Raw genomic sequence first — 13,577 nt, forward strand, 5'->3', positions numbered from 1 at the left:
AGCTAAAAATAACTTCAGTCTAAGGTGGACTTGCACTACTTTCAAAATAAATGTATCAATTATTGTAAATTGTAAATAACCGTTACAAGTAACGAGATAATAGTACAGTCGGTAATAAAATTTATGTTTGTTTATATCGGTTAACGGTAACCGATATTGTTCGGTTATTATCTATTAATCTTTTCTAATGATAATACCAGTGTTCAAAAAATTTTAATGATACATTACGGTTGTACGTAATCATAACCTTTAAATTAGGTTTGTGGTAGTTGTGATACTTGGCCTTTACTGACGTTAAAAAAATTAAACTTGTAAATTGAAAATTTAATTTCCTTTGTCCCTGGCTGTCAGTCACCGTGAATTATTCCGAATATATCTGCATTTCCCCTTTTGCATAAAAAAGTATGTAACTTTATTTTAAATCTGAGAAAGAATTATATAAAGTTAAATGAAATATTAGACAAGCAATCAAATATTGCAACAATCCTTGTGTGATTATAATTCGATAAATATTTAACAAATATATACCTTGTTTTTCGAAGTCAATCATCTGATTTTAGCTACGTTTTTGTATACGGTACAGAAAGTTCTTATAACACTCTAAAAAGGACATTAAATACATATTCTACATTTTATAATTCACATAAAAATATCTCCGTAATGATATATTTACTGAAGTATATTAATACGATGTCTTCATGAACATAATGTCTATTTTTGAACATAACGCGCTTGCTCAATGCACATAATTCACTTCCTCTACTTTTATGATTCGCTGTTCCTGCACAGGTACCTGCAACAATACCTGTTTAACCTGATTCGTAATATCAAAATGCAGGAGTTAATTGTATACCTGCATTAGATGCCTTTCAAATTCGCAGATACCGGTTAACCTGTCAGTAAAATATTCTAACATTCGGTTATTATGTGCATTCGTTCTTTGACTAATCGAAATTCTCGATTTTTAAAAATCGAATCAGCGCCATCTAATGGACTGTGTTCTGAAGTTACTCCTGGTAGCAGGAGCGCAGAAAAAAGGAGGTAGACGAAGAAGAGGTTTCCCGTGCATTTAAGCGCATGCGCGGTAAGCCAAACTGAAGCACATTTTCAATATGGCGCCGTAAGACGTAAAAGAAATTAATGACGAAGAGAAATAATTAATACCCATTTCTATAGTGCATTGGTGCACTTTTAACATCGGAAAATGATATTTTCTATTTTCCATGCAACGTTTGTAAAGATTTGAGTGCAAATGAAAATGAAAATTCAATAGGATTACAAGAAAGTAAAGAGGTATTGGAGAACCACGTTTTCCGCGCATGCGGAGTGCAGGTAGACAGGAGCCACCTATTCCAATATGGCGTCTCACGGAGAAAATGAAATTAATAACCAAGAATTATTTATTATTTGGCACCTGTGTGCACATTTACAATTTATGCACTTTCATGATGAAATTATGATCTGTGATTCGTTACCTATTTTCCTATGTAACATTTGCAAGATTTTAGTTCTAAATAAAGTTGCAATTCGATTGTCTATCGACTTTTTCTTGAAACTGCACTTGGTCGTATTAGGATCGCAAGAAAGTAAAGAGGTATATGGAGAACCACGTTTCTCGCGCATGCGCAGTGGAGGTAGGCGGGAGACACCTATTTCAATATGGCATCTCACGGAGAAAATGAGATTAATAACCGAGAGTTATTAATTATTTGGTACCTATGTACACATTTACAATTTATGCACTTTCATGATGAAATTATGATCTGTGATTCGTTACCTATTTTCCTATGTAATATTCGCAAGATTTTAGTTCTGAATAAAGTTGCAATTCGATTGTTCATCGATTTTGTTTTGAAACTGCACTTGGTCGTATTAGGATCGCAGGAAAGTAAAAGAAATAACCGATATTTCATTAGAACTACGCTTGCGCAGTAGTAATGTGCGCATTCATAACAAACCTAGGGGTGGGATTTTTCCAAAATGGCGTACCATCGAATAAATAAAATACATTTATGAAAAATATTAATAATTATTTAAACGCGTAACATTGTTGCGTATGATTCAGGTAGAACAAAAAAGTACTATTTGAGCTTAAATGTGCGTAAAATATTGCTCAGAAATAAAAAATTACGCGTTTATTAACGCGTTAATGGGACGCCATGTTGGAATAGGCGACTTCAGTGTAGCTCTACTGCGCATGCGCAGAAGATATGTCTTTCCGCATACCTCTTTCCTTTCCTGCGATCCTATTACCACGTGCAATTTTGCAGCATTGATTACTAATCGAATTTTAATTTTAATTTAAACCCAAATCTTAACAATTGCAATACGAGGAAATAGGTAATGAATCATAGATTATTTTTCAATCATAAAAGTTTATATATTATATTCAGAAAGCGAGTAATTAATTAATAATTGTGCATTATTTCAATTCATAATTTCACTTACTTTGAGTTATAGATAGCTAATTATTTTCGTTTAAAATCTTAATAAATAGTTCAAGAGGAAGTAGATTGCAGGTTAAAAACCGTTCTTAAATGATAAAAGTGCATAATTTATGCCGAGAAAGTGAATATTAATTATTGTTTCTATGTCGTTAATTTCATTCATTTCACCCGACGCCATGTTGAGAAAGCGGCTCCAGTTTGACTCTACCGCGCATGCCCACGAATACGCGGGAAACCTCTTCTCCGCATACCTCCTTTACTTTTCTGCGATCCTGCTACCATGAGTTGCTCCGGAACCCTGTCCGCTAGATGGCGACTGATCTATTTTTTATTTTGTCGGTAAAGACCTCTTTACCAGGTGATCATTCGGCCAAGAGAAAATCATTTCTGTTCTGTTGTAATACAATAACTACTAATAAAATATTAACACAAGTCGACTAATCTCGTTCATAACAAATGTAAATATGATGTACTTTCTTTTTGATGAATATGTACAGACATATTTAGAGGTAAAGATTTTCTAATAAATGTATTAATATGAACACATGAAAATTAAGTTGAGTCTGGTTAAGATTTGAACAATGAATTTTTACTTTCAGAAAAATGTAAATGGGCAAAGCTTTATGCGGTATGAAATTTAATGAATAGACTAATAAATGATAAAAACATCAAAAGATTTCAATAATCAATTCATAGTACATTTTGTTAGTACTAGAATTTATCAAAATAAAATGAAAGATTGTGTCAATGAAAACTTATTCGTTATTCACGAATGATCTCATTTTACTTGAATAACGTTCAACTCTACTTAAGTACTGATGATACTATGAATCAAGATAAATGAATGATACTACACGCGTTTCAATTGTGTAAATAGATGCTCAAGAGTGCAAATTAATTTACACAATTGGTGTGACGACTGGTTAATAAAATATTCTGTAGCAGTAGACTCATCTTCTTCAATCATGTTACTCAATCTATTTCACTTACTGTGGAAAACCTTCTCTTTTCAACGAATCATTTCTTTTTATAATATAAAGGTTTTAGTCTACATTTACTAGCTTTGCAAATTTTTTTATTTCTGAATTTCTTTTATATTCTTAAATCTTCATGTGCTCACATTTTGAAGTTTTTTAATTCCTAAATTTCTAAATACTTAAGTTTTTAAATATATGTACTATATATTTTAATTAAAACATTCCAAGGTAGTATTAATAACACCAAGTTTATAATTTTTAAGATCATCTTTATTTTCTTTACATGAAACAATATTATTTGTTCGTTTTCATATTCTATAAAGCAGGCCTGTCCAAAAATTTGTCCTCATGGCAATGCCGTATATACAGTTGGTAACAAAAGTATTCGAACACCCGTTGAAACAAGTATAACTTTCTTTAAATTGTATCCTTTAAAACAAGAATAACTTCTTCAAAATTGTACAATTGTCTGCTCAACAAATACACATTCGTTTAGTTATCGTAAAATTACAATTCAGGATTTTAAATTATTACATAAGTCACCAATATCTTTCAATCTCTTCAAGGACATTGACACATATGTGTACAGCTTTTTTAATTCATTAACCATTGCTCCACATACATGTTATTTTTTGTATATCATTATTCTATAAATTATTATTCAATTAATTTAAAATAAGTATAATTATCATTTAACTGCAATTAATTAAAACAATAACCACATAAATATTAAATCGTTTCTTCTGATTTAAAAAGAATCCCTGAAGAGGTTGATTAATTAAACCATTTACAAATTCTAAACTCTATGAAGAGGTTGACAGGATCAGGATGAGAAAGAAACATGTACACAAACGAGTTAATTAAATAAGATATCTGCATTTTACAAAGCAATAAGTTACATGTGAATCCTTATAAGAAACCAAAGAACTGAGTCGGTATCCGCGTCTTATAATACAAACTGTGTAGCCAACTAGTGTTGGCTAGGTAGCGAAGTGTTAAAAAAGCGTAAAATGCTTTTCGCTCATGAAGAAGTTAAGGCTCCCTGTTTTAGATATATCCACGTACATAGCAAGTGTGATCTATAAACGCCATTGTAAAAGCGATCCGTTTTGGTAACCGTACACACGTAAAATATGCACGCCTCGATGCCTACAGCATCGAAAATATTAGATCTCCCTTGGAAGACTGGAACAACGACATCGTCGACGAAAAACTACTGTCGGACAAAAGTAGCACCAAAACGCGCGTTAAGAAGCAGAATATAAATAGCCACGACATCGAATTTTCCTAGGGACATTTATACAGTGTTACAAATTTCGTCTTCGTTTCGTAAGAGTAAAATTGTAGAAGAAGAATATAAAGATAGTAAAGATTGGTACAAATCGATTGATTTCGTTTTGTTGGTCTAGTTTTCAATGAAAAATCTGCACTGATCGCATTTAGCCCGTTTGATTTTTATGTCTCTTTGATTTGCTGTTTCTCAATCGGCAGTGACGACGATAAGATGTTTACAATTAGAAACTAAATCTAACAGATTTGAACTAGCACATGGATTTTGTTTTTGTTTTTGATATCCCTCTTATTGCTTGTTTCGCTTCTTGCAAGTTTTCTTCCTTCCGACTTGCTCGATCAACAGTTATCCATCGAGGCGTCGGTGAACGATGGATCCTCAGGGAGATTCTCAGAGATGCGTTGATCAGTCGGTTTGTCTTTGTTCTCGTCGGACTCGAGGTCCGACAACTGTTCGCATCAATCACTGCAAAAAGAAAAGGAACTATGGCACAGTATTCTCAAACTTTTTAATTTTCAAGATTCCCAGATATCTATTTCATTAAATATTCAAATCCCAAAATTTCTCAATTCTCAAATCACAAATTCCCAACTTATCAGAAATCCACATCTCAACTCAGGACATACAACTAATTACATCAACATATTTGCTATGCCACCATTGTCAAACTATAAAGCAATTAGTCTATACCTATCGCTATTTTCAGTAGTTCCTTCCTCGCTACAATCCAAATCGAGTTCTCCTTGAATGGCGCTTTGCAAATCGTCGATTCGCTGAAGTGCCAACCTAAGGTCATCCCTGGCGACTTTGGTCTCTGCTTCAGCAGCTTCAAGTGACTTTTCTAATTCGCGACGAGCTCTTGTGGATTCTTGTTCACGTGCCAATGCTGAACTAGCTTCTTCTCTTGCTTCGCGCAATGATCTTTGCAATCTTCTTGCAGCATCTTGTGCAGTCTGCTCCTTCGTTCTTAGTAATGCTGATTCAGTTTGCAGTTTCTCAACGTTCTCTTTTAATCTTGCTATCTGCGTCTGTAATGTACAAATAATATTGGTAACGTGTCTACACTAAATTATACTTTAACTTAAACTATTACATTATGTAATAGTACATTTACAGAAGTTGTATGATTAAGAAATGGTATGTTGCTAAATGACAATGCAATGTATTTAAGAGTTAAAAGGTAACGTAACTCACGAATGTCATCAATTTAGAATCAAAACGTAGAAAGAATAAGAAATTTAAAGTAGTTTACCTCCAAGCGTGCTCTAGTCGTTTGCTCCAATTCTAATTTGCTTTCAAGCTCCTTAGCACGAAACTCTAGTCGTCTTGTGGCAAGACTATTTGCAGTAGGATCACCAAGTTGTTCTACGGACTCAAGACGTTGGGTCAATTCTGAAAGCTGATCTTTCAATGAAGATTTCTCTGCCTCCAGTGCTGCAATTTGCACTTGTGCCTCTTGTAACTGAGCCTGCTCCGCTGACACTTGTTGAACTGCTGCACGGTACTTCTTCAACACCTGTGAACCAGAAACAATTGCTTAATTATGTGGAAAATTAAGTTATGTTAAGATGTTAAGTTGGTAATCTTAATGGTAATCTTAAAGCAATTATCACATCTCTAAGGGGTTACCCAAAAGCTACCCTTTACTTAAATGATTAAATTGAAACTTACTTCAGCAAGTTCTTCCTCATTTTCTTCCAACTGCGACAACAGTTCAGTTCGTTCGCGGTTGGCTACATTGGCACGTTCTTCAGCTTCAGAGCGCTGTCGCAAAGCTTCTTCCAGCGATGCCTGAGTTTCATTTAATTCTTGTTCCAAAGCTTGCTTCGCTTTAACTGCAGCGGCTCTAGCACATTCAGCATCCTCTAATTGATTCTTCAGTTGTCGTAATGCTGCTTTGCCTGTTGAGTCGCCTTTAGATCTCTCTAACATTGTTTGAGCATCTCTGAGTAGTGCTTTGGTCCTCTTCAAGTCTCTCTTTAACCTTAAGATAACAGATAAAAAATTGTGAAAACTCTAAGAAATTTCAAACTTTTAAATTTTTACATTTTGCAATAAAAATGTTCAAATGTAGGAATTTAGAAATTAAACAATTTGGGAATGTGGAAATTCTGAAGCTAAAATTTCAAAGTTTAAAGGTAAAAGCCCTAAAGTTTTAAATTTTTGAATATCAAAGTCTCAGAGTCACAAAATATGACAAAAGTTTAGAAACATCCATAAATTTTTAATCACAATGCACTTCGAATATAAGTAAAATTCCATTCGTAAACAAACCTAAGCATAGTTTCAGCTTCTACAGCGCGTTCAGCTCGGTCCTGTTCCTCTATGGCAACTAAACGTCGTTCCAATTCGTGTTTTTCTCTCAGGAGTATCGTTCTCTCTTCGTGTTCGTTCTCCAGTTGCGATTCCAGCGCTTTAACCTTCTTCAATGAATTACCACGCACATCTTCCAATTCCTCATCCCTTTGTTGTAACTCTTTACGCATTTCTTTTCGTTGTTGCTCGATGCTCATCTCCAGCCTCAATTTCGCTTGTTCAAGAAGCTGCACCTGACCAGCAAGGTCGTCGAGTTCCTCTTCTTGGTCTTTTACCCTCTTTTCTAGCTCGTGTTTGGCTTTCTTCAATTGTGCCACTTCTTCTTCTGTTTTACCACCGAATGTCAGCTCCTCCAACTCTTGGCTTAATGTTCGCAGTCTTTCTTCTTTTAATTCAATTTCTAGTCTGGCGTCCTGTGTTAAAAATGAGATGGATTAAAAATTGGTTATTGATTGAAGCAATTTATAGAAGTCAGTTAAATAAATTTTGTAGGAGCAGAAGTTATTTTGTAAAATTTAAACGTTTTACAAGTACTATATTGACAATATTTATCAATTTGCATTATATAATATTTATCTGAGTTAAATTTCTAAAATCCAATGTTTGCAATATCATTTTCATGATATTTTAATTTACAAAGTTAATCAATTAAATTTTTCAGTTAAGAACTGTAATCATTAATTAGTTTTTAGAATTAGAATTTAATTTTTAATAAAGCGTATTGATTAATTTTTTTCATAGTTTAGAATTTTATTTGATGAATTAAAATGAAATCTTTGGCGTTTAATGATTTAACAAACCATTAATTTCACGCCGATTAGCTACTATAATAGCTAAAATTAGAGCGGTAACCAATACTAGTTCTAACAAATTTCCATAAAAAACTAATTAGACAGTTATAATTAATCATTAACCAGAAGTAAAAATATACTTACACTCAGATTTTGTTCTATAGTAAACTTTTCTGCAATTGCGATCTCTTTTTCTCTGGCAAGCCTTTCACGTTGTGCTTTCTCTTGTCGAAGATCATTCATTAAATTCTGCGTTTCCGAGTCAAATCTAATTAAACATCAAAATTAAATTTAATTAAATTTAATTTAATTTAAGGATGAGAATCAGATTAAATTAAATTAAATGTAATATTTAAAAATATTATATCTCATTTTTTTTCTGAACTAATATTTTTTGTGAGGAAGTAGATCTAGACTGAGACTATGTGAAGCTCTATTTTTGAAGTAGTCAATCATGTTTTGTGCAGTCAGTGAAACAGTAGCAGATGTTGTCAGACGCGCAAAATTACCAGTTTGGCAAACAGCCAAAAACACTTGTTGCCTCAACTGAAATGCGAATGAAACTACTCTCCATACTTTTAAAATTCAACAATAGTAAACTTTCTTTTTAACAATTATCAAAATGCATTACTATTGCTATTTTGTCAGGTTATTATGTCACTGCAAATTATCATAAGTATAAGATTCAAACTACTTCATTTTAATGAAGAAATATTTTCATTTTAATACAAATATAAAGCAGAAGTTATCTGCTGTAGTTATGGTTAATAATAGTTAAATTCTTACCATAATTAGCTAACTAAATTTTACTATAAATAGTTGATTATAATTTTAGCAATAATCTTTCACAATAACAATATCTCAAAGTTTCAATATTTTCTTTGGCATAATAACTAATACACTGTCAATCATTTTTGAGTAAGAAAATAAATTTATAGTCATTACAATCACAACATTGGTGTTCGATAAAGACATCAAAATAAATTTTCATTAATACATTTTGGAAATAATGCTGTACTTGAAAAGTGATTTATTATATAAAAACCTAAAGGAACATTAAATAATTTACCAAAATAAGCTAGCAAAAAATAGCTATTTTTAAATGATTACATTTCTATATGTGAATGAAAAATGATATCAAGAGTAAAACATTGTTTTATTTCAATAATGAAAATATTTACTTCTCTTAAACAAAGAAATAGAACAAAACATTTTATTCAGCACTCAGTGCGCTCAACATTTGCCAAATTTCTTCGATTACGTTAGTTCAGTTTACGCAAAACTAAAAATACAGCCAGCACAGTCGTCGCCGCAGCAAATGTGTGAAGTTGTTGGATACTGGATAAAAAAAGAAAGTGTAAAAATGTGCAAATAGCACATACTTGCGCTGCTTCTTTTCTAGAAGATTATTCCTAGCCGTTTGTTCTTCCAGGAGGAGTCTTAGATCGTGCATTTCACCGTTCAATTTTTGTACGCGACGTTTCCATTGTCCAACCACCTGGCGTTGTTCTTCGACCTCTTCGTACGCATCGGCTAACTAAAAAGATAACAGATATTTTTTAAGTAACTAGAAAGGTAAAGATAACAAGTACTTTAATAAAATATATTATATGTACATTATACTGTATGTTTTATGTATTTATATCATATTCATTAACTGTTTCAATTAATTTCTTTTTATTATTTTTAATATTACTTTTTTGATATTAAGAAGACAGTTATATAGTAACATATTGCTTTCTAGTGAAACCAAATTATATCCATTAACTATTTCTTATAATTCTCATTTATTATTTTTATTGGTATATCTTCCTGATATTAAAAACATAATTATTTCTGATGATGTCAAATTATATTTATTACTTCCTCATATCGACTCTCAGTAATTAATTTTCTTAGTATTATCTTATGAATCTTAATAAGACAACTATACGTATAATCATATAACACCTTCTCTGTGATGTTACATTATTTCTACCAATATTTTCTTATTAATATTAATCAAAATTCATTCTGACGTTAACATCTAAGATGAATTACATCATCTATATACTTATGCAATTAGTACCGTAATTACATAATCTCACATTACTTATAATTACTTAATTATATTATCTTCTTAATACCATCATACAATCATGTTAATTACTTCAATCATCATCTGTTTCTAGTAAGAAAAATCTTCTCAACGTTCCTTTAATGAACTGGTACAGTTACTCGCATTAGTATTCGCAGACTGTAATATTTCTGTATTTGTTATTGTATATAGAAAGTATTTGCAATTTCTTTTCAACTATAACATTTCTATGTGTACATTTTCAACAACAGGCTATTACAATTTTGGATATTTTATGAAAAATACAGAATTTACATGTATATATAATGTAGGTAAATCAATTTTAATTTTCTTCCAAACTCTTTCTGTTTAATAACATGCATTCGTTTATGCATATAAAAATATTTTTTTCCAAATGTTATGAAGAGTTAGATTGCCGGTTTTCTTTCAGTCTCTCAGTCTTGTTCGTAATTCAATTTTTGAATTTATCAGTGTTTTTTTAATTCTTTGGTTTAATTTATTCCGTAGATTTTCTATGGGATTTATGTCTATTTAATCTTATCTAACTGACGATAAGTTTCGAACGCGGAGAATGAAAGCGAGTGAAAAAGAAACGCTGATTGTGGCAATCGAGAATGATAAAACTTGTATTGTTTACAACGCTAATATGTTGCTAACTTTTTTATTTACAGTTCTTTTTTTATGCAACGTGACATTTTCCTGATTAAAATGAGGCCAAACACCACATAATTCAGAGCATATTTCCTTTTAATAACTTATACGAGTAAAATCATGGAAGTCATAAAGAATTACGATTTCGACTGTCAAATGTGTCACGTGATGATCCGAATAGCACCGAAGAAAAACGAAATTACCCGAGGTGTCATTACTCGTCCGTTTACCGCGAATCTTACTAGGATACAGCATCCTTATAAACAAAACACTTGAAACAAGTAAATATGTCTCGAATTACGTCGTGTTGGGCCTCATTTTAATCAGGAAAACATCACAAATACGTCGGTATGAAGTGTCATAACAAAAACATCCAAAATAAAAAAGTTCTTGCATTAAGATTGTGACATTACTTTCTGTTTACGTTCGGTTGTTCGAACGTTTCCGACTCTCGCTACTCTTCTACGTTCGGCAAACTTCGGTCACTACCGGAAGTACACGATACAAGCGAAAGTTCAGAGCCAAGAGAATACAAACGTGAGTTTCGCAAAATACATCCAAGTAACATACCTTCTTCTCCAATTGTTTCTTAAGTCCCACCAATTGTTCCAGGTCATCCTCGTGTTGTTGCGCCATTTTCCTCTTAGTGAACTCCAGTTCTCTAACGGCGTGTTCGTACCGCTGTTTGTAAACACCGCCATCCTCGCCGTCTTCGGCGTCGGATGCGACGCCGTTCAAATCCGCTGCTCTTGCATACAAAAGCTCCATTTCCAGTCTTTCGGTCGTTTGCTGAAGATTCTTGTTAGCCTCTGTCACATCTTGAAGTTCTCTCTCCAGCCGAAGACGCTCCGACGTTTCGGCGTCGATCCTCTCCGCTGCCAGCGTCGATGTCGAATGCTCCTCCGCGAAGTCGGCGGTCATTTCGCTTAACTATAAGAAAAATTATAAGAAAATTTTAATGAAAATTTGCTCGATTATTTATACTTGTTCAAGTTTTGTTAAATATGTTCCATATGAGATACCTAATTTAAAAGCAAATTTTATTAGGTTTGTTCAATGTGAACAATTTATTTTGAGGGAAATATTTTTTAAATTTGTTCAATATAAGTCTTTCACTTATTTTGGAAGGAATTTTTATTAAGCTTGTCCAATATGAATAATTTATTTTCAAAGCAAATTTCATTAAGATGGTTCAATATGAACAATTTATTTTGAAAGGAAATTTTATTCAATTTGTTCAACATGAGCCAATGAGTCAATGTGCTTTAGTGGTTATAAATGGATTTAAGATACTTTCAAAATTAAAAAGATAAGTTTTTTCATTTTTAAAAAGACATTAAATAAATTTTCTTTGCAATAAAAAGAAATGTATACAATTTTATATCATAAAAATAAAATATATTCATCATTTATTCACTATTAAAAAAATGTTTATAATTTATTCTTTTCTTAAAGAATAATTTTAAAAAATTTTAAATAATTATGGTGTAAGTATGTAAGTTCTAGCAGCTAATGGAGAGTAAAAAAGCCAGAAAATTCTTCTAGATGAACCCCTAAAAATCTATTTCAGAACGAATTAGTTCGATTTCAAGTTGAAACTAATTTTAACTCTAGTGGATTTCGTTTTGACTGATTTGTAGTAACTGTATCAGGACTGTAGAATTACGTCAGTGGCTTATAGTTACTGTTTATGAAAAGGAGCATTATTATGTTAATAATTAAAATTATGTCAAAGTCATTTATTTTATATAATTGGAGTAATAAGAATTTTTTTTTTCAAATTTTCAAATGACCAAATTATTAAATAATCAAATGTTCAAATTTTCTAATAAAAAATTGTTGAATTCCAAATTTCTGAAATGTAATTTGCTTGTATTAGCAAATTATCAAGTCTCTTGATTATCAAACTTTGATTATCAATACCAAATTTTCCAATGAATGAATATCTAAATTTTCGAGCTGCCAAATATCTGAAATTTCTTAAACTTCTAAAATATTTTTATGTCCTTAAACTTCTAAAATATTTTTATGCCCTCAAACCTCCAAACTCATCATCCAAATTATATCACAAACCTAAGCCAAATCCACTGATTTCCCAGATCCACTGAAGCCCCTAAAACCTCCAAATCCTCTATCTCGTCTTGGCCCACGACGCTATCAAAAATACTCAAACTGCCAATTCTCTAAATCCCTAAATCCTCGCATTCAAATTACATTACGAATATAAACCAAACCAACTGTTCGTCCCAGAACCCTCAAATCCTCTACCATGTCTTGCTCCATGACACTATTAGAGATGACCAAATTGCCAATTCCCTAAATCTCCAAATATTCGGAAATAAATTATGTCACAAACATAAAACAAACTTGATCCTCCAAATCCACTGAACGCTCCAAAAACCTTCAACCTTTCGTATCCAAGTTACACTGCGAGCATAAACCCACTGGTCCCCCAAATTTACTGCATCTGCGGAGACCCTCAAATCCATTAAATCTAGATTGCGTTGCTAACATGAGACAAATATAGTGATTTCCCAAATTCAGTGACCCCCGAAAATCCTCCAATAATGCAAGCATCCAAGTTACATCGAAAATATAAGTAAAACCCACTGGTTCCCCAAATACACTGAGTCCTCCAAAACTCCCAAATCCTGTACCTTTTGGTCTACGATGCTATTAGAGTTATGCAAAATGTCAACTCCCTAAATCTCCAAATTCTCAAACTCCCAAACATGAGTCATTGGTTCTCCAACTCCAGTGACCACCCAAAAATCCTCCAATCCAAGTTACATCGAAAATATAAATAAAACCCACTGGTCCCCCAAATATACTGAATCCTCCAAACCTCTCAAATCCTGTACCTTTTGGTCTACGATGCTATTAGAGATATCAAAAATGTCAACTCCCTAAATCTCCAAATTCTCAAACCCCCAAACATGAGTCATTGGTCCTCCAACTCCAGTGACCCCCCAAAAATCCTCGTATCCAAGTTACCCCTATTGAACCCCAAAGCCCCCAAAATCCTCT

The 13,577-nt window shown here is 32.4% G+C and overlaps 1 protein-coding gene and 2 long non-coding RNA genes across 17 annotated transcripts in view; 2 read left to right on the forward strand and 1 right to left on the reverse strand.

Annotated features, from left to right (window-relative positions):
• Positions 1-2,520: 2,520 nt before the first annotated feature.
• Positions 2,521-4,455, forward strand: LOC143265047 (uncharacterized). Its single transcript, XR_013039143.1, has 2 exons — positions 2,521-2,956; positions 3,047-4,455. It is a non-coding gene; the product is annotated as an uncharacterized LOC143265047 (long non-coding RNA).
• LOC100883300 (Myosin heavy chain-like) overlaps positions 4,281-13,577 on the reverse strand; it is a 132,067-nt gene continuing 122,770 nt past the window's right edge. For all 15 annotated transcript variants that reach the window (XM_012294157.2, XM_012294155.2, XM_012294153.2 and 12 more), the window contains 8 exons: positions 11,121-11,480; positions 9,205-9,359; positions 7,967-8,090; positions 6,990-7,444; positions 6,387-6,699; positions 5,968-6,231; positions 5,406-5,743; positions 4,281-5,180 (listed from right to left, as the gene is read on the reverse strand). In XM_012294157.2, coding sequence (XP_012149547.2) covers positions 5,174-5,180; positions 5,406-5,743; positions 5,968-6,231; positions 6,387-6,699; positions 6,990-7,444; positions 7,967-8,090; positions 9,205-9,359; positions 11,121-11,480 — 2,016 coding nt within the window. In that variant the 3' untranslated portion in view covers positions 4,281-5,173. The remainder of the gene's footprint in view (positions 5,181-5,405; positions 5,744-5,967; positions 6,232-6,386; positions 6,700-6,989; positions 7,445-7,966; positions 8,091-9,204; positions 9,360-11,120; positions 11,481-13,577) is intronic.
• Positions 9,260-10,949, forward strand: LOC143265046 (uncharacterized). Its single transcript, XR_013039142.1, has 2 exons — positions 9,260-9,397; positions 10,407-10,949. It is a non-coding gene; the product is annotated as an uncharacterized LOC143265046 (long non-coding RNA).

Source organism: Megachile rotundata, chromosome 8 (assembly GCF_050947335.1).
Source record: "Megachile rotundata isolate GNS110a chromosome 8, iyMegRotu1, whole genome shotgun sequence".
In the NCBI taxonomy this organism is placed as follows: Eukaryota; Metazoa; Arthropoda; class Insecta; order Hymenoptera; family Megachilidae; genus Megachile; species Megachile rotundata.